This window comes from Pseudophryne corroboree, chromosome 6, assembly GCF_028390025.1.
Source record: "Pseudophryne corroboree isolate aPseCor3 chromosome 6, aPseCor3.hap2, whole genome shotgun sequence".
In the NCBI taxonomy this organism is placed as follows: Eukaryota; Metazoa; Chordata; class Amphibia; order Anura; family Myobatrachidae; genus Pseudophryne; species Pseudophryne corroboree.
The window spans coordinates 264,197,523-264,217,863 of NC_086449.1; the positions used below are offsets into that span (position 1 = coordinate 264,197,523).

Here is a 20,341-nt window from a genome sequence, read left to right on the forward strand (position 1 = left end):
CTTGTAGAAACCGGACCGTCATATCCAGATGACACAGGAGAAGATCTGGGGAATTTGTCGTCCCGATACGGCAGAATCCTGACCCCTTGACGGCGGAGTACCACCGTCATCACCGCCATAACTTTGGTGAAGACTCGCGGAGCCGTTGTTAAACCAAAAGTTAACGCCCGAAACTGGTAATGTAGGTTGCCAATAGCGAACCTCAGGTATTGTTGATTTGACACTGCTATAGGAATATGCAGGTAAGCATCCTGTATGTCCAGGGAGACCATGTAGTCCCCAGGTTCCAAAGCCAGAACTATAGAGCGAAGGGTTTCCATACGGAACTTGGACACCTTCACAAACCTGTTCAATGCCTTGAGGTTGAGAAATGGCCGGGAGGACCCATTCTGTTTCGGGACTAGAAACAGCGGAGAATAATACCCCCGGCCCCTCTGAGCAAGAGGCACCTGTACGACGACTCCTGTATCCAGGAGGGTCTGTACCACAGAGTGTAGAGTTTTTGCCTTTTTCTGGTCCAAAGGGACGTCTGTCTGGCAAAATCGATGAGGGGGTCGGTATTTGAAGGCTATGGCGTAACCTCGTGTGACGACTTCCCTTACCCAGGCATCTGAAGTGGTCTTCAACCATTCCTGGGTATACCCTAGAAGCCGCCCCCCCCCCACCCTGGGATCCCCCAGGGGGATGCCCACCCCGTCATGCGGCAGGCTTATCGGTCTTGGCAGCTGGCTGACGGGCAGCCCAGGCTCTTTTGGGCTTCGGCTTACCAGGTTTGGAAGTGCGGGGCTGCTTATGGTACGCCTGACCTTTTGCTTTACCTGAAGGACGAAAGGGGCGAAAGGACGTACCTTTAGCCTTCGACACAGAAGGAGCGGTATTAGGCAGACAGGCAGTTTTGGCAGTAGCCAAGTAAGCCACAATCTTATTTAAGTCCTCCCCAAACAGAATATCTCCCTTGAAAGAGAGTACCTCCAGGGTTTTTCTAGAGTCCAGATCCACAGACCAGGATCTCAGCCACAATATCCAGCGAGCCAGGACTGACGTAGTACAGGCCTTGGCTGCTAGGATACCGGCATCAGAAGCCGCCTCTTTAATATAGCGAGAAGCTGTGACAATATATGACAAGCATTGTCTAGCATGGTCAGAAGAGATTTCAGCTTCTAACTCCAAGGCCCATGCTTCAATAGCCTCTGCAGCCCATGTAGCTGCAATAGTGGGCCTTTGTGCAGCACCCGTGAGGGTGTAAATCGCTTTCAGACAACCCTTCAGACAACCCTTTCAGACAACCCGTTTATCCGTAGGCTCTTTTAGAGACGTGACGGTAGTGACAGGTAGAGCTGAGGAAACCACCATCCTAGCCACATGTGAGTCTACTGGAGGAGGCGTTTCCCAAATTTTAGACAGCTCTGGCGCGAGGGGATAGCGAGCCAGCATCTTCTTTTGAGGCACAAACTTCGTACCCGAGTTTTCCCTGGGTTCCTGACGTATATCCACTAGGTGGTCAGAGTGAGGTAAAACTTGCTTAACCACCTTCGGACGCTTGAGCCTATCTGGTTTCTTAGGAGGGACGGATTGCTCTGGAACATCCGTAATCTGCAGAATTAACTTAATAGCCTCCAAAAGGTCAGGAACATCCACATGTGAACTACCCTCCCCATCAGCCGTATCTGAGTCAGAACCTGAGGGGTCAGTAAATGTGCCGTCTTCATCAGACGAGGTGTCAGTGACAGCAGTGGATTGTGAGGAGATAAGCGCTCGCTTAGAGGACCTCTTGGACTTAGGTGAGCGTTGGTCAGACTTTTTAGTAGTCAAGGACTGGTTCAACTTCTTTAGTTGAGCAGATAAATCGTCCGCCCACGGCGGGTTAGCTGCAGGGACCACATACGGTTGTACCGGCATTGGGGGTCCCATAGGGGGAGTTAGTTTATGAACTAGCGTATGCAGAAGCGTGGAAAAAGTGGCCCACGGTGGGTCAGTATGTGCCTCCGTTGCCATAGTCCCACTGGGGGGCAAGGAGCCCCCAGAACCAGAGCCCACAGCTGCTATATTCTCCTCAGCAACACCGGCAGTGTGTTCAGCCCCAGAACAGTTACCCTCAGAAGCAGACATGATATAACTTGCAGTATGAGGTTAACACAGTACAATTATCAGCAGCACTATACCTCTGAACCCAAACCCCTGCACAGTGTAGTCAGCACTAGGAGAGATAAAGGAGAGATATGGTGACTAAATCACAGAGAAAAATACGTAATAAAGTATATCTTTGTGAAAATCCTATATTAGATAACACCTGACGCACCAAGCCCCCTCAGGTTATGGAATATAGGGATAGCAGGTTGAGTGAAAGACACGAAATGGACACCACTCAGCTATCAAATGCACACACAAATAGTCACAGTTTGTACAATGCAGAGGTTATTGCTGACAAGAATACTGCACTGGACTAGCTTACACAGCTATATAACAATAGATATAACAGTACACAGTAAGAACTGGATGTATATCACAGGGTAATTGTACTATAAAACCCTGACTATGGGGGTAATTCCAAGATGATCGCAGCAGGAAATTTTTTAGCAGTTGGGCAAAACCATGTGCACTGCAGGGGAGGCAGATATAACATGTGCAGAGAGAGTTAGATTTGGGTGGGTTATTTTGTTTCTGTGCAGGGTAAATACTGGCTGCTTTATTTTTACACTGCAATTTAGATTGCAGATTGAACACACCACACCCAAATCTAACTCTCTCTGCACATGTTATATCTGCCTCCTCTGCAGTGCACATGGTTTTGCCCAACTGCTAAAAAATTTGAAGCTGCGATCAACTCAGAAAAAGGCCCTAAGTGCACTCTTTCTTAACTATCACTGTCTAAAAAGGCAGGTAGAATACTTAAGTGTCATGTACAGGCACAGCGCTGACAACCAGGCGGCTTTACATAGGAGGATTTGCCCAAGCAGTCCCAGGAACAGTGAGCTGAGGAATAAGGGCGCCGCAGACACTGACTGGGAGTGAGGAACAGACAGATATGCAGTTCCAGGGCAGAAACACTTGCTAGAAATGGCGCCCTGGGCTTGGGGGAGGGGCTTCAGGTCTAAGCCTTCTCCCCTCTGCTGGCAAAACCACCGGGTACTGTGGGCGATATAAGAATTGGTTTAGAGAGAAAACCTTACCTGCGCCCATGTCCTGGTGATCTAGTGGGATCGCCTGTATCCACAGTGTCCACCGCCAGCGCGCGCGGCCCGCCTCCCACTGACCGCGCCGGATCGCGATAAAGACCGGGTCCCGCAAGCGGGACCCACTTAACACCTCCCGAAGCGCGGCCACGCGATCCTGGAGAGCCCCAGCCGTGTGTGTCTAACGTGAAGAAAACCGGAGCCTCCGCTGTAGGTACCCGGCAACCAGGGCTCGGGAGTGTACAGCGCCGCTGGGGAGAGCTTGAGCTGCAGCAGTGAATGTCTCCTGACATTTACCACCGCTGCTGCCGTTGAAGTCTTCACTTTTCATAAAAAGCTTTTCTGAGGGCTGCTTGGAGCAGCCCCTCTGTTAAGTGCCTGCTTACTGCAGCACCAACTTACAAAACTGAGCTCCTGTGCTGGGAGGCGGGGTGAAATAGGAGGCGGCGCTGTGCATTCTGGGAACAGTCAAAGCTTTGAGCCTGTTGGTGCCTCGGATCAAGATCCTACTCTACACCCCATTGTCCAATCCTTGTGGAGCCCAGTGTACCCCGCAGCAGAAACAGAGTATAAATACTTGTTTCCACCCAACCGCTGGCCAGTTCACGTAGGGGGGGTATAGGATCCCCCCAGGAGGGGTCCGGATGCCGCCCCTGCGATCGCGCCGCACCAAGAACAGGGGCACCCTCCTAGCGGGGCCCCCGGTGTGTGCTCACCATTCTTCTCAACTACAGGCATATGTTAGGGGTGTGTGGCATGCTGCGATTGTGCTCGCTAAAGCGCTGTGCCCGCGGTAACATAACCTCTCAGGACAGTGGTCCTGCAGCAGGGAAGCGGCTCTGACGCCTTACAGAGGCCGGTGACTGAAACCCCCCCCCCTTTCCCCTAACTCCCACGGTGCAGGTATGCTGTTGCCCAAACAGCATACCGAAAATAACAAACAGAAACTAAACTGAAGAAAAACTCTCTGGAGCTCCAGAGTGTGCATCCTCTCCTGGGGGCACATTTTTCTAAATTGCCTGTGGGAGGGGGCATAGAGGGGAGGAGCCAGCACACCCAGTTGAAGAAATGTAAAGTGCACCAGCTCCTTTGGACCCCATTTATACCCATCATACTAAATGACCCCATTATCCCTTATGGATGGTAGAGAAAAGGTGCAGATGAAGCAAAGTGGCAGTGTTTTGGTAGAACAACATTTGGGAATCCTGGTTTGTCCAGTGTGACAAATCAGTACTTTTTAATACTTGGAACAGTCTAGGTATATACACCAGAGCATACAGTAGGTGTATCATGTGTAGTGCTATATCCTATTAGGTATATATTGCCCTTGCTATTACTGCAATATTGTATGTATTGGAGATATAAAGACCATTAGCATATTGTGTGAATATAGCAAGACAGCAGTGTGTGACAGGAGTGAGAGCCAGTCAGCTGTGCTGGCTAATTACAATTTGTATCAGATATGCAAGTCCATTATGTGAGGTGTGATATGTGTTGCTGGTAATGTAATCAGAACAATGACTAATACCCCTTTTACACTAGCACGCATTTACCCGTGTTTTTTGCAAGTTGAAAAGGGTCCCCCCGCATAAACCCGGATCAAGTAACCCGTGAATCCTACCCAGGTAGCTACCTGGGTAGGACACGGGAATGATCCGGGTAGGGTTGTAGTGTAAACGGAAGCCGTGTTGATGCGACATGGCTCCCGTTTACACTGTATGGAAGGGCGGCGCTGGGAGATCATGTGATCTCTTAGCACCGCCTCTGCCGCGTCACCAACCCAGCAATATGCCGGGTTGGTGAGTGCAGTGGGAAAGGGGGCTGAGCACGGCCCGCAGCAGGGTAGCACCCGTGTCAGGCTCCCGGCTGCGACCCGTGCTTAGTAGTGGAAAAGGGGTATGAGTGACTGGTAAAATAGCTAGCTGAAAGCCCAAGTTATTTATCTAAGTCGGGCATGTCCAAACTGCGGCCTTCCAGCTGTTGTGAAACTACATATACCAGCATGCCTTGACACAGTTTTGGTGTCATAGAATGCAAAAGCTGTGTCAGGGCATGCTGGGATGTGTAGTTTCTTAACAGCTGGAGGTCCGCAGTTTGGACAGGCCTGAGCTAGGTCATCAGGTCATCTGGGAGGTAATTAGGTTAGAACTCCCAGAGGATGTACAACAGCTCTCCACAGCACTATACTGGCTGAAATAGCCTTGGGATAACCTGACCCAGCCCTCCGAGTAGACTTTTTAGCACCAGATGGAATCTGCCAGTCAGGTATATAAGGAGAGCAGGTCTCAATGGAGGAGATTCCATTGTGGTGGATCCTGTGAAGCAGACATCAGCAGGAAACTGTCTGGGCTAGGCATCGCTGTGCCACCAGAGAAATCCCTACCAGGACTGGGTCAGTGTGAACCAGTACCCCAGGCTAGGGGACACAGGACTGTCTAGCAAATGGTAAGGATACAGATTATTGCTATTGCTACTTGTGGATGCTGACTGCAAGAGGCTGCTGGAGAATACATGCCAACAATTACCCTGTACCATGTGAACATGTGGTGTTGTGTGGTCATAATAATGACTTATTTTTTATATATTCCAATCATCCTGAGTGACTTGAATCCCTCCGAGGGTAACCACCGTCCCAGCTAAGCGTGGTTATATTCACATCCAGGTACAGTTACTTGCATTTTCCCTATATTACCACCTCAGAAGGGTTCAGTATGTTATCCCCTACCCTATCCCTCTGGAGGTGGTGGTTAGGGTTAACTCCAACCCTAAAAGTCTCCCCGATACTTACCTTTGGGATTTCGGCGGTCGACTTCTGCCGCCGGCATCTCATCCATCGAGATGCTGACCCCCCCCCCCCCCCCCCTTAGAATCGGTACCAAAATGCACTTTATAGATTTGAAATTCAATAAGCACAGGCTGCGTTTAGACTCATACAATTGCAAGTATGAATCACTTCGACTACAGTTGGTTTAAACTATTATGTAAACAAATCTCTTAAGGATTTCCAATAAGAAAGGCTTAAATATAGATACAAGAAGTAATTCCCTACCAGTATTTCCAGCTTGTATAATATTGCCAGCTCTCTCATATCCCTGAAAGGTTGCAGTAAGTACTGGTAGAATTGGGTTGCCACGGAAACCAGTTCCATAAATGCTTCATCTTCTTCTTCATAAACTTTAAGTAAACACATCATTTTCTCTGCATTTTTGTGCTGATGAAGTATCTAAAACAAAAATGAATACATTAAAATTAATGTCAATAGCATTGTTTCTAGTCTCATAAAAATTAAATCTAACACAATCCCCAAAGGCATGATGTAAGAAGAATTTTACTTGTACTGTCTATTTAGTAGGCCTATTTTATTTAACAATATGGACGGGATGTATGAAGCATCGCATTCGCAATGTGGTACATCTCGCCACTTACCACAGACATACTAATCGCATACGTACTAACATATGCAATTAGTATCGCAAGAGACAGGAATACTGATCGCAAAAGGACAGTAACACTGTCAAAGATTTAAAAAAAAAAAAAAAATTATATAATTGATCAAGTTGTGATTATTATGCAGTGCTGGTTTATCCAAAGTTAGGGAGGCTTGGATGATTGTTCTTTTCATCTTGAGGACATAAAAGTGTGGTGGGTTGGTGTAGACTTAAGGTGCATACACACAGGGCATTTTTGCCCAGCGTGTATGCACAGCAATGATGGCTGACATCGCTTGGCTGAAAATCGCTCAGTGCATACACACTGAGCACTTTTCCCACCTGTCCAGTGATGTCAGCGGGGGTGAACGGCTTTCCATAGCAGGACGCTATGAAAAGCCGTTCACCCCGCCATTCATCTACTGGTAATACCAGCAGATGAAGCGGGAGCACGCATCAGCGCTCATCGCCGGAGCATACACACTGGGCGGTTTTGAGCTGAAAGCAGTGAGCTGCTTTCAGCTCAAAATCGCCCAGTGTGTATGGGCCTTTAAGATGGCCACACATCTAAAGATGATCTTTCCAACCAGTTGGCTGGTTGGAAAGATAATCTTTAGATGTGTAGCCAGCTTTAAAGTCTACTCTACACCAACCCACCACACCTGATGAAAAGAACAAGGGATGGTAGTGGTGAGGGGAAAAAAAAAGGGATGGTGGCAAAAATGGGAGGGAGAGCAAGAGTGAATCCACTATGTATCTTCTTACTACGTCCATAGTTTCTGTACTGTATTATGGACCTAATTCAAGGTTGATTGCAAAACAACATTTTCCTCTAATGGGCAAAACCATGTGCACTTCAGGTGTTGCAGATATAACATGTGCAGAGAGTTAGATTTGGGTGGGTTATTTTGTTACCGTGCAGAGTAAATAATGGCTGCTTTATTTTTACACTGCAATTTAGATTTCAGTTCGAACACACCCCGCCCAAATCTAACTCTCTCTGCACATGTTATATCTGCCCCCCACCCCCAGCAGTGCACATGGTTTTGCCCATTAGAGGAAATTGTTGTTTTGCAATCCAACTTGAATTAGGCCCTGTGTTCTTACTATCTGTTAAGCGCCTTGAGTCCTATCTAAGAAAGAGTGCTATATAAATAAAATTATATATCATTAGTACTTAGCCTTTATTAGCAGTCTGTATTACAGTGGAGTTTTAATTATACCATGTCCCACACTTTGTAGATTTTCTTTATGGTCTTGTTTTGCAGACTGGTTATGTACCCATATTGGTAATAAACTAAACACGGTTTATAACTTCCTCATGCAGGGAATTATCTGCTATTTATTAGTAATCTAACTATTGTTACAAGTACATAGCCAAAACTTTCCATACCAAAAAAAAAAAAAAAAAAAAGAGAGGTTGGCATTTTCTGTGCACATACAGAGATAGAACAAACGGCGGCACTCAGGAGACGATGAAGTACTGAAAAAAGAGCGGTGCTTTATCTACGTTTCGGGGTACATAGCCCCGTCATCAGGACACACACTATGTACCCCCAAACGTAGATAAAGCACCACTCTTTTTTCACTACTTCATCGTCTCCTGAGTGCCGTCGTTTGTTATGTGTACCTGTCTGTGGCAGGTACACATTACATCTAGCAGGCAGATGATGCAGCAGTGTGGTAGTCAGGTTTTAAGACTCTGTGATAGTGTAGGACCTGCATGAAGGTGGGGTACCTTGAAAATCGGTATGCGGGCTTCCGTGCATTGGCCAATCCACCAACTAAACCCCCATCATTTATTTATTGAATTGTTGAGGATAAGTGAGTTTACTTTGGTGAGTGCTGGGTTCTCTGTTTGTATTTATTAGAGCGATGTGGTCATGGGCTACATGCACCCCGCCCTGTGAGTGGTAAGTACAGCTGTGTACCCCGCTTCTGTAGTGGAGAGTGCAGTGTTACATGCACCCCACCCTGTGAGTGGTAAGTGCATAGCTGTGCCCCGCTTCTGGTGCGGTGAGTGCTGTGGTTTTTCCTGTGTGTGTGTGTATGTGTATATATATATATATATATATATATATATATATATATATATATATATATATATATATATATATATATATATATATATATATATATATATATATATGTGGTTCATCAAATCGACAGTGTCTAGGTCGACAATGTTTAGGTCGACCACTATAGGTCGACATGGATGGAAGGTCGACAGGGTTTCTAGGTCGACAGGTCTAAAGGTCGACATGAGAATTTTTTTTTTTTTTTTGGGTGTCGTTTTCTTCGTAGAGTGACCGGGATCCCAAATTAGTGCACCGCGTCCCCTCGCATGGCTCGCCATGCTTCGGGCATGGTGCCTTCGCTCCGCTACCGCTTCGCTCGGCACACCTTACCGTTCCAATCGTAGTCCACGTGGATAGTTAAGTATGAAAAAATTCAAAAAAAAGAATTATTTTTTTTTAAAACTCATGTCGACCTTTAGACCTGTCGACCTAGCACATGTCGACCTAGCACATGTCGACCTATAGTGGTCGACCTAAACACTGTCGATCTTCAGATCGGATCCTCTCTCTCTCATATATATATATATATATATATATATATATATATATACACACATATATATATATATACACACATACAGTATATGCACATATATATTTGTTTAGTACAAGGCTCAACAAATACTGAGCACCAGGTCGCCATGGCAACTAGGATTTTAAGCTTGGCAAGTAGATTTTACAAAATCCAGGTACTGTTGAAAACTTGACAATAAAGCTAGTTGTCAAAAACAAATCTGTTACAAACCAATCCTAGTGGTAGTTACACAAGTGGGTGGGATGCCCTTTCACATGGAAGAATTTGCGCCATATTCAATTACCGTGGCTTCTACCTGGCTTCTCCCTGCAGCGCAGTCGGCAACAGAGAGGAGAGTGGCTAGGCCACGGTGAGGTATAATATGGTTATAAATTGTCGCCACTCCTGTGTGTGGCACACTATAAATAGGAGACACTCCTGTGTGTGGCACAATACAAAATATTTTGGCCAGGCACCTAAACTTTTCAACTGGCTCCTAGAGTTTACTAATATTTGTCGACCCTTGTTTTAGTCTGCGTCACAGACTAACCAACTGTTTCATGGAATTATTTCAATAAAAATTAGCACCTCCCCCCCACCCTTACCAGCTCCGCGCATGGTGCCACATCTACCACTTAAACTGATGATGGCAATAAATTTTGTTTTTGCTACTGCCCAGTTTTAACTTAACAGATCCAGTTAAAACAAAGTACAAGTTATGTCTACGAATTTCCATGAAAACCGGTTCATCAGTTTTTGCGCCAACTTTTTTATAATATTAATATAGATTTCATAGTGGGAGAAAGGGAAGTTGATGTTTGGTGCACTTAATAAAAAAAAAACAAAAAAAACAGAAGGGGGGTCTTATCTTCGGGGCTTTGATGAGACTAAGGGGGTATTCAATCCGTGCACAGTATTCTGACTGTCCGAAAACCGGCACTAATTTGACAGTTGACTATTCAATTGTGGGTGTTTGACAGGTTTTTGACATGCCTCTTCGGGGGGGAGGTGGGGGGTATTTGTGTTGAATCGGCATGGGTGAAAACAGGCAAAAAAAGTTTAAGAAACGTCAGCGAATTCGACAAAACACATGGATCGGCGGCAAATTCACTGATCCACATGGTTTTCGCCCGGCTGGATTTTTTCGACAAGTTGAAAAATCAGGCTGAGCTTTGATTAGGTCGAGCAATTTTTCGACTAATTTAATACCTCCCTATGCGGTCTATTCATTAAGCAACCAATCAGCATCTCCCTTACATTTTATAGACTGTACTTGATAAAGGCTTCCTTTTGACCCCTATGGGGTATAATTATCACAATCTGAATCTCAGATGCGGCTGGAATGTGATAAATCTGCCCAAATTCGCATTGCAATATTTTAATACATCACAAGGATGTATCAAATATTGCATGCAGGCACAAAGCTTGTGAAAAAGCTCTGTCCCTGCAAATCCTGTTACCGCACTTCTCAAGGTATTTTTCACAACCGCACATGACACCCATGGCTGATCACAGGGGCCAAATCCAAGCTCTACCTTTACTGCTAGCAGGCAGGGAAAGCAGAGCTAGAGTAGGGGAACTGGAGGGAAGGCTGGTAAATGCTTTTTCAGACCATATCTCCCAATGGGAAATGCGATCTGATTAAAAAAAATAATAATAATAATTTTATATCTAGGTTATACTAAAATAATGTGAAAAGGGTATGACAACACTTCCACATTATTTTAGCAATATAAATAGATTTATCAAAGCTTGGAGAGAGATAAAGTGAAAAAAGAAAGTACTAACCAATCAGCAGCTGTCCTTTTAAGCAGGCCTGTCCTTTTAAGCAGGCTGCGTTTGAAAAATGACAAGAGCTGATTGGTTGGTAGTTTATATCTCTCCCTAACTTATCATTCTCCATCGCTTAGCACATCTTCACTGAAGTCTTTCCAAGCAAGCTCTGATAAACCTAATCCTAATTATATGTCCAACTGCTTCTATACAAGGGTGTAGTATGGCTGACCGGCGGTCAGGAGACCGCCGGTCAGCTTACAGATGCCGGGATCCCGGCAGCATACAGACACCGGGATCCCGGCGGGGAGGGGCGAGTGCAGCAAGCCCCTTGCGGGCTCGCTGCGCCCGCCACGCTGCGGGCTCGGTGGCGACCGCGTGGACACCCACGAGTGGAAATAGTCCCTGTTGGTCGGCATGCCGACCATCGGGATAGTGAGGGGTCGGGATGGTGGAGGAGGTCATGTGACCGTCGGTCTCCCAACCGCCGGTCACATGAATACCACCCCTATACAAATATGTATGCGACTTATGGGACTAATTTATGCCTGAAAAAAAGCAGATGTTCAGCACAATTTGTACTGAGGAGGCAATTTTCTACTATGCACATACAGCAGTAACCACCTCCAGTGCATATTTTCATTGTTCACCATGGTGGATATTTGGAAATATAACAGAACCTCTTAGGGGTATTTTCAATTCCTGTAGGATTCTTTCCCACTGCCCAGTATTCAATGACACGGCCAAACCCTACAGGTTTGGCCCGTTCCCGTCAATGCCAATCCTACTTTTTTTAAAGTCGGATTTACATTGTCGGAAACGAGGCTAAAACCTGTCGGGTTCGGCCGCGCTTCCGACAGAACACGTGGATTCCAACAAGCCACGTGAAAACACAGCCGGCATTGAATAGGTAGGAACCACTTCCAACTTAAACCTGTCGGAAACGGACGTCTTTCCGACAAGAATTGAATGCCCCCATAGTGTTAACTTCCATTACATATGGACCATCTTAATGAATCTGAAATAATCCTTATTTTGCGCATAAAAACCCCCCAGCTAGTTTAACATCATCTTGTTTTATGTAAACCTAGGGCAATAAGTAGACAAATAGTTTGCACCATTTAATATTTATATTCTATGTAATTATCTTAATTGGTTAATGTGTGCATATAAATATATTTCCTATAAAACATGTCTAAAGCACACAACAACAACAAAAACCATCCCATTTAAAAGTAGCAAGCACAATTGCGGCTACCTCAGAAGTGGTGACACATTAGCCAGATTGGCGCAGCAGCATGGGTCTGGAGAACTACAAAACTGGGAATGCAAGAGATATAGGGGCCCAGTCCTCAAAAAATAAATGTGGCTATTTCCCCGAAAAAACCCGTTTTCAGGGTTTAGCTGAAAATATTATGTATCCCCTGAAAGTATATAGGAGGAACTGTAGCAGATATTTTCGATACCTACTGCGATGCCTCCATTCCCGCCAGCAGCTGCATTCCAATAGGTTTCTATAGGGGATACAATGCTGCCAGATCTATCAATTTCAGGAATGCAAAGCCCGTTACAGCCTATGGGCTACTCACCAGCATTTCCCCAGAACCCTCCTCGGAAATGGCCACTGTGCATGAATGATCAGCGGGATGGTGAATGCACAGCACACTGAGCACATCGCATGGACGGGTTCTCCATGTCCATGCGGCTGCACGGTAATATATTGGCCTGGTAAAACTGCATATTGCAATACGATCCTGGGCGCTAATATTGTGCCCAGATCACATTGAAAATGCAATTAATGAAAAATGAACCCCAGAAAGCTAATATATACACATATAAATACACCCATACATACTTAACTCCCTAGAGCTCATTAGAAGATCTAAATTGAGTAAAAGATGTAACTTTACTCAGAATAAAGCACATTATTGCCTAGGATTCTAAATGAAAGTGAAAATAACTGTGTTGCAGCATAAATAATACCCCTTTTACACCACCAGCATCTAATGGGCCCTACACACACGGCGATATGCCGCCGAGCTGCCCGACCGCCGATATGGCAGACGGGTGACCCGCCGGCGGGGGGGCAGTGACGGGGGGAGTGAAGTTTCTTCACTCCCCCCGTCACCCGGCTCCGTAGAAGTGCAGGCAAATATGGACGATCTCGTCCATATTGGCCTGCATGCACAGCCGACGGGGCACCAGCAATGAACGAGCGCGGGGCCGTTCATCGCTGGTGCCTCCACACTGACAGATATGAACGTTATCTCGTTCATTAATGAACAAGATCGTTCATATCTTGCAGCGATCGCCCAGTGTGTAGGGCGCATTACACGGGTTATTGCATGAGTGTGCATAACCCATGTTGCTGTGCGGTGTAAATGGGCCCAGTTGGAATAATCCGGGTCAAGTGGCCCGGTATCCCAACTCGGGTAGCTTGCAGGGTTCAAGCTGTGCTGTGTAAACGGGAAGCCGTGTGGCATCGACCCTGCTCCTATTCACAGTGTATGTACGGACGGTGCTTGGAGATCATGTGATCTCCAAGCCCCGCCTCCACAGCAACATCACCAACCTGGCAATATGCTGGGTTTGAATTTGCGGTGGGAAAGGGGCCTGAGGCAGGTAGCGCCTGGGAAGCTCCCTGGGCCTCAGTTCGTACAAAAGAGGTATTAGATTTGTGAGGCTTTCCTTAGGATAACAAGCACTGCAGCCTGTCCTGTATTTGTCTGGAATCATAACGAACATGTCTCGAGAACTACAGTAGTGCAATGCATCATACATAACTATTGCTGGCATGGGTTCAGGTTCAGAACATTGGACCTCCTGGATTGAACAACATTAAACTTGTTCATAACATTAAAAAGTGTACCCTCACGGGCTCGCTTCGCTATTCCCATTAGATGTCATGTGGATAGTGAAACTGACAGCACAGGGGACCCAGGTTCTGAACTTGAGCCAAAGTCATGGAATGTGCACCAGGAATTCCTACTCCATACACTTGCACTGGTAAAAGCTGGATACAACTTTATTCAGCACAGGCCCCTGCTACGGGACTGGCCCATATGTGCCCAGCAGGCTGCCCCCCAGGTCTGCGACCCCTGACAGTATGACTAGGCATTGCCCCCTGCATGCTCCCACCGTGCGCAGGTTCTCCTTGGCCCGGGCCACTTGCTCCTCCAGGCTCTTCCTGCGGAACTCGTGCATGTTCTCATAGTAGCGCTCCGCGTCCTGCGCGTCCTCCGGGAACAGCAGCTCCAGCACTATCCGGCGGCCGCACTGCTCTATGGCGTGGCCCAGGTAGACCTCCAGGGTCCGGCACACGGCGTCCAGCTCCTCCGTGCTGCCCTCCCAAGACGGGGCTCCGGGGAACAGCAGCGTCCACATGCTCCCGGCAGGCTGCGGGTCAGGCAGGCGGGGGAAGCAATGCTCCAGGGTGCTGCATACCGAGCTGAGCTGCCGGTGAATATGCTGCAGGTCCTGCACGGTGTAGAGCCCGGCCCAGCTGCTCTGCTCCCCGTCCTCCTCCTCCTCCCTCCGCCTCCTCCGCTGCAGGGTCCGGTTGTGACAGGTCACCGCGAACTTGCTCTCCACCTGGTTCCAGGCCACGATGAAGCCCAGTCTGTATGGCTCCGGCTCCTCGAACACGTTTGGGCGCACGGCCACCCAGCCGTCCAGGCTATCCATCCTCTCACACTCCATGTCCGGGCCTCCGAGGTACGGGGGACCCCGGCTCCTGTTCCGGCCTGGAAGCGCGTCACCGGCAGCAACAGCAGGCAGCCCTTACACCTGACATCATGTGACTTGTCCCTCCCCCGGGTGACACGGCGGCCTGTCCCGTGATGATAGCTGCAGCTTGGTGCCGATTCTCCCTGGCTCACAGATCACCGGGCGCCCCAACCTCCCGGACACCTCTCACATGTAACGTGACGTGAGCTGTGTACACAGCGAGAGGGGGAGCGGCCTGACAGAGGGGACTTTCCCTGCCCCCGGCCATTGGCTGCCCCTATACCCGGCCGCCCAGTGCAAGTGACGGCTGGCTGTAGTGAGCGGAATGTTATGTTGCTGCGTCATGTGACCGTGGTGCTGCTGTTGCTGTGATCGGGTGTACCTCATGACAGCCTGACGTGCATGGTTGCACCTGCCCTCTCCTCTCACCTGACCATACACTTCAGTGTCACACCTTCTCAGTGTGTCATACACCTTATCATTCTCATATACAGTACCATTTCAGTGTCATATACCCAGGGCTTCCATCAGAAATTGTGGGGTCCGGGACTGACAAAATAGGCAGTCCTCCCCCCAAAATAAATAAAGTAAATTATATGTATACAGCGGTGTAGCCAGAACTTTGTGGGCCCCACAGCAACGTTTTAAAGGGGCCCATGTTAATTTTGGGTGTGGTATGGAAGGTAGCTAGTAACTAGGTCGACAGTGTCTAGGTCTACCACTGTTGGCAGTGCCTCCACTGTCATTAATGAGTAAAAGAATACAAGGAAGATACTTATGACACATGTTCTGTGTCATAAGTATCTTCGTTATATTAATATAACAATTGTAACACATGGAAGTAGGTTAGGAGGCGCTGATAACAGTGCCTCCCGTTGTGAATGGGGCTGAGAATAAAGCGGGGGGCGCAGAGCCGGCCCTAACCAATATGATGCCCTAGGCAAGATTTGTCTGGTGCCCTCTAGCACCACCGCTATTTCTGCCTCTGACCCTGTACACCTTTTCCAGCACCATCACCCCTCACCCATAGCAGTCCTCATTTTGGTGTTCCTACCCCCTATATTTAAAATAGGAACAGTGCGCACATGCGGCGCACAGCCCAAAGAGGGGTGTGTTTTTGCTGGCAAGGGGCATGGGTACACAATAGTACCCTCAATTCAAATTATGCCACACAGTGGTGCAACTTTATTCATATTTTATTATGCAATAGTGTCCCTTATTCACGTTACATCACACAGTAGTACCACTTCACAATATGTACGTTACTCCTCACAGTAGTGCCCTTTATTCACATTACACCACACTGAATTGCTCCTTATTCACATTACACCACATCATATTGCTCTTTATTCACATTAGACCACACAGTAGTGCCCTTTCTATACATTATGCCACACAGAGCACTTTTTACACATAATGCCACACATTAGTAATGCATTTATACACATAATACCACACAGTAATGCCCCCTCACACATATGGCACACATTATTAATGTCCTTATTAACATAATGCACCTTACACATTCTGCCATCCTTTATTAATGCCCTTATACACATAATGTCCCTTACACATTTGCTGCACATTATTAATGCATTTATACACATGACACACATAATGCCTCTTATGCCGAACACTATTGCACAATCAACCTACCTGCACACAGCACTTACATGGCCACTAACACTGTGACCTCAGCCTCTGCTTGGATACAGATGTGTCCTCATACATCTTGCCTCAATACACCATGCAGCAGGAGATGCCTTGTGTGAGTCAGCTGGCAGCTCTTCTAACATCGGGCACCTTTTTTTTATGAAAATTCATCTTATTTGCATTTCTGTATGGCTAGGATGCACAAGCAGCTTCTGCTGAATAAACTGATATGCAGCATGCCTATATGCTGTGTGCGACTGTGGCTGTATCTGCATACGAAATGCTACACACAGAATATAGACTTGCCGCATATCATTTTAATCAGCAGAAGCTGCTGGTGCCCCTAGGCATGCCAAATGCCCTAGGTAGTTGCCTAGTTTGCCTATGCCTAGGGCCGGCTCTGGGGGGGGGGGGGGGGGGGGGGCGTGGCCAAGCACTGGGCTGTAAAAGCCCATTGACAATCGACCAGAAAGCGGCACTATTATAAGTACCTCGTCGATAGGGCAGATGTGATTGGACAGCGGATCCAGGGCTGGATCCGCTGCTCCAATCACCCATAGGCAGAAAGATTGAGTGCTCACATCCATCTCTGTGGCCGCTTACTGGTCAGCCACAGTCCCCCTCCTGCAGCATGTTCACCCTCCCTCTCTATCCGCGCCGGGTGCTGCTGAGAAGAGCCTCCAGTGTGTGTGTCTGCGCCGGGCGCTGCAGAGAAGAGCCGCTGTCAGAGCTGCTCCCTCCGCCGGCAAGAGCAGCTGGAGCCCGGTAAACGCTTCACCACTGCAGAGAAAAGCCGGTGTGAGAGCTGCTCCCTCCGCCCACACCTGCCGCATGATCCCCCTCCAGTGTGTGTGTGTGTGTGTGTGTGTCTGCGCCGGGCGCTGCAGAGAAGAGCCGCTGTCAGAGCTGCTCCCTCCGCCGGCAAGAGCAGCTGGAGTCCGGTAAATCAATCAATATCTCTCTCTCTCTCTCCTCCTGAATGCATACAGTTCTGTCCTTAGTGTGTAGGTAGGCAACTGTACCACAGAGCAAATTGTGTGCCCTCTCTCCTCTACAGGTATGGCCTATTGGATTCTACTAGAAAAGTGGACGTGACCGGCGTGGGATGTAGGTAAGTAATTTCTCTCTCATTTTTACAGGTACCCCTATTGGATTCTACTGGACAAGTGGACGTGACCGGCGTGGGATGTAGGTAAGTATGTGTGAGTGTGTAAGTGTGTTTTAATAAATTTTCTCATACGTCCTAGAGGATGCTGGGGTCCACTTCATGGCCATGGGGTATAGATGGTTTCGCAGGAGCCATGGGCACTCCCCAGACCTTTCAATGGGTGTGAACTGGCTCCTCCCTTCATGCCCCTCCTCCAGACCTCAGTTTTAGAATTGTGCCCAGGCAGACTGGATGCACTCTAGGGGAGATCTACTGAGCTTCTCTGAAAATACTTATGTTAGGTTTTTTGTTTTCATGGAGAACTGCTGGCAACAGTCTCCCTGCTTCGTGGGACTGAGGGGGCAGAAGTAGGAACCAACTTCCTGAAGAGTTTCATGGCTCTGCTTCTGGCTGACAGGACACCATTAGCTCCTGAAGGGTACTGAACCCTAGCCGTGTCTAGATGCTCACTCCCACAGCACGCTGTCACCCCCTCACAGAGCCAGAAGACAGGAGAGTAGAAGAAGACAGACCTTCTATCAAGAAAAGTGACGGCTGAGGTACAGCCCGGCTGGCGAGAACACAGCGCGCCATTGCTGCCCACACACACAGGCACTGCAGGGTGCGGGGGGGGGGGCGCCCTGGGCAGCAAAAACACCTCTATAAACTGGCAAAAAGGGGGCATAAGATGCCCAGGCACAGCCCTACCCCCGCCAGTATAAATATTATGAAAAGTTTCAGAGGTAAAAAGGGCGGAGCTTCTTCCTCAGGCAGACAGCACACTGCTCGGTGCCATTTTCTCTCTCCTCAGGCTGCAGAGACATCGCTGGTCCTCCTTCACTTCTGACTACAAGTCAGGGTGCAAAACAGGAGGGGGCACAAGCGAATTTGGTGCTTTACAAGTGTGTTTTACTGTGTAAACAGCGCTGCATGTCAGTGGGCATTCTGTGTTCACAGGCATTAGATACTGGCGCTGGGGTTGTGAACTGGCTGCTCCTAAACTGTGTCCCTCTGACAGATTTTACTGTGGGTCTGTCCCCTATAAGTCCCAGTGTGTCTGTGTGTGTGTTGTACACGTGTCTAAGACATGTCAGAGGCAGGGAGTTCCTCCCCAAAGGAAACCATTTTAGGGACACAGAAGTGTAATGTGGTGGCGCCTCCGGCACACCAAGAGCCTGCATGGGTGAAAGAAATACGTGATAGTATGCATCATATCATTAGGAGATTAGATAAGTCTGAATCTCATGCTGAGTGCTGGAGAAAATCTGTGGAGGATGTGATTTTTCAGGGCTCTGTACTTCCATCCGCAGGCGACCCCTCTGGGTCACATAAGAGACCATTTACGAATATTGTGAATATTGATACCGCACGGACACTTATTCTTGTGTCGATGATAGTGACTCCAGAGAAATAGATAATAAATTGGCAAAAAATATACAATATATGATTGTGGCTATAAGGGAAGTTCTGGAAGTCACGGAAGCCACTCCTGTACCTCAGGAGAAGGCTTATTTCTATAAAGAAAATAAATCTAAGGTCGCTTTCCCTCCTTCCCACGAGCTTAATACACTCTTTGAAGGGATGTGGGTGAATCCCGAAAATAAATTTTGTATTCCCAAGAGAATTCAGATAGCTTATCCTTTACCGGTGGAGGACAGGAAAAAATGGGAGTCACCCCCTGTGTTAGACAGTGCACTGTCCAGGTTGACAAAGAAGGTAATTCTCCCTGCACCTGGCACGGCTTCACTAAAAGAGCCGGCAGACCGAAAGATGGAAACTACATTGAAATCCATTTATGTTGCCAATGGTACGCTGCTCAGGACCACAATTGCTTGCGCGTGGGTGAGTCGCGCTATTGAAAAATGGTCAGAAAGCGTGTCATCAGAAATTGACATGATTGATAAAGATGAGATACTCCTTAAGTTTGGGAATATCAAAGACGCTGCCGCATACATGCTAGAAGCGATTAAAGATATTGGACTCTTGAGTTCACAAGCCGCTACCATGGCAATATCGGCTCAGCGGGTGTTGTGGATTTGCCAGTGGAACGCGGATGCAGATTCCAAAAGAAATATGGAGGCTCTCCCATATAAAGGTGAGGCCTTATTTGGCGATGGACTGGATGCGTTAGTCTCGGCGGCTACCGCAGGTAAGTCGACATTTTTGCCCTCTGCGCCTGCACTGGCAAAAAAGACATATCACCCGCACATGCAGTCCTTTCGGCCCAATGAATACAAAAAAGCGAGAGGTTCCCCCTTCTTTGCGGGTAGGGGAAAGGGAAAGAAGTCCGCAGCAGCTTCAGGTTCCCAGGAGCAGAAGTCTACCCCTACTTCTGCCAAATCTTCAGCATGACGCTGGGGCTCCTTTGCGGGAGTCTGCTCGGGTGGGGGCACGTCTCAAACTGTTCAGCCAAGGTTGGATTCTGTCTGGCCTGGATCCCTGTGTGTTGCAAATAGTGTCCCAGGGATACAAGCTGGAGTTTCAAGACGTTCCCCCCATGCCGATTTTTCAAATCAACCTTGCCAGCTTCTCTTCCAGAAAGGGAAGCAGTAACAGCGGCAATCCAAAAATTATGTCAGGATCAGGTCATACTCCTGGTACCTTTGTCACAACAAGGGGTGGGGTTTTATTCAAGCCTTTTTGTAGTTCCGAAGCCGGACGGCTCGGTCAGACCCTATCCTAAACCTGAAAAATCTGAATCTCTACTTGAAATGATTCAAGTTCAAAATGGAAACACTGAGGGCAGTGATTTCCAGTCTGGAGGAGGGGGACTACATGGTGTCTGTAGACATAAAAGATGCTTACCTGCATGTTCCCATTTATCCTCCTCACCAGGCTTATCTGAGATT

General features: G+C 47.8%; 1 protein-coding gene across 1 annotated transcript in view; it reads right to left on the reverse strand.

Annotated features, from left to right (window-relative positions):
* WHAMM (WASP homolog associated with actin, golgi membranes and microtubules) overlaps positions 1–15,017 on the reverse strand; it is a 106,036-nt gene extending 91,019 nt beyond the window's left edge. Inside the window, exons 1-2 of the mRNA XM_063925973.1 lie at positions 14,105–15,017; positions 6,223–6,396 (exon numbers count right to left, since the gene is read on the reverse strand). Of these exons, the coding sequence (XP_063782043.1) occupies positions 6,223–6,396; positions 14,105–14,665 (735 nt within the window). The 5' untranslated portion in view covers positions 14,666–15,017. The remainder of the gene's footprint in view (positions 1–6,222; positions 6,397–14,104) is intronic.
* Between the last annotated feature and the right edge of the window lie 5,324 nt (positions 15,018–20,341).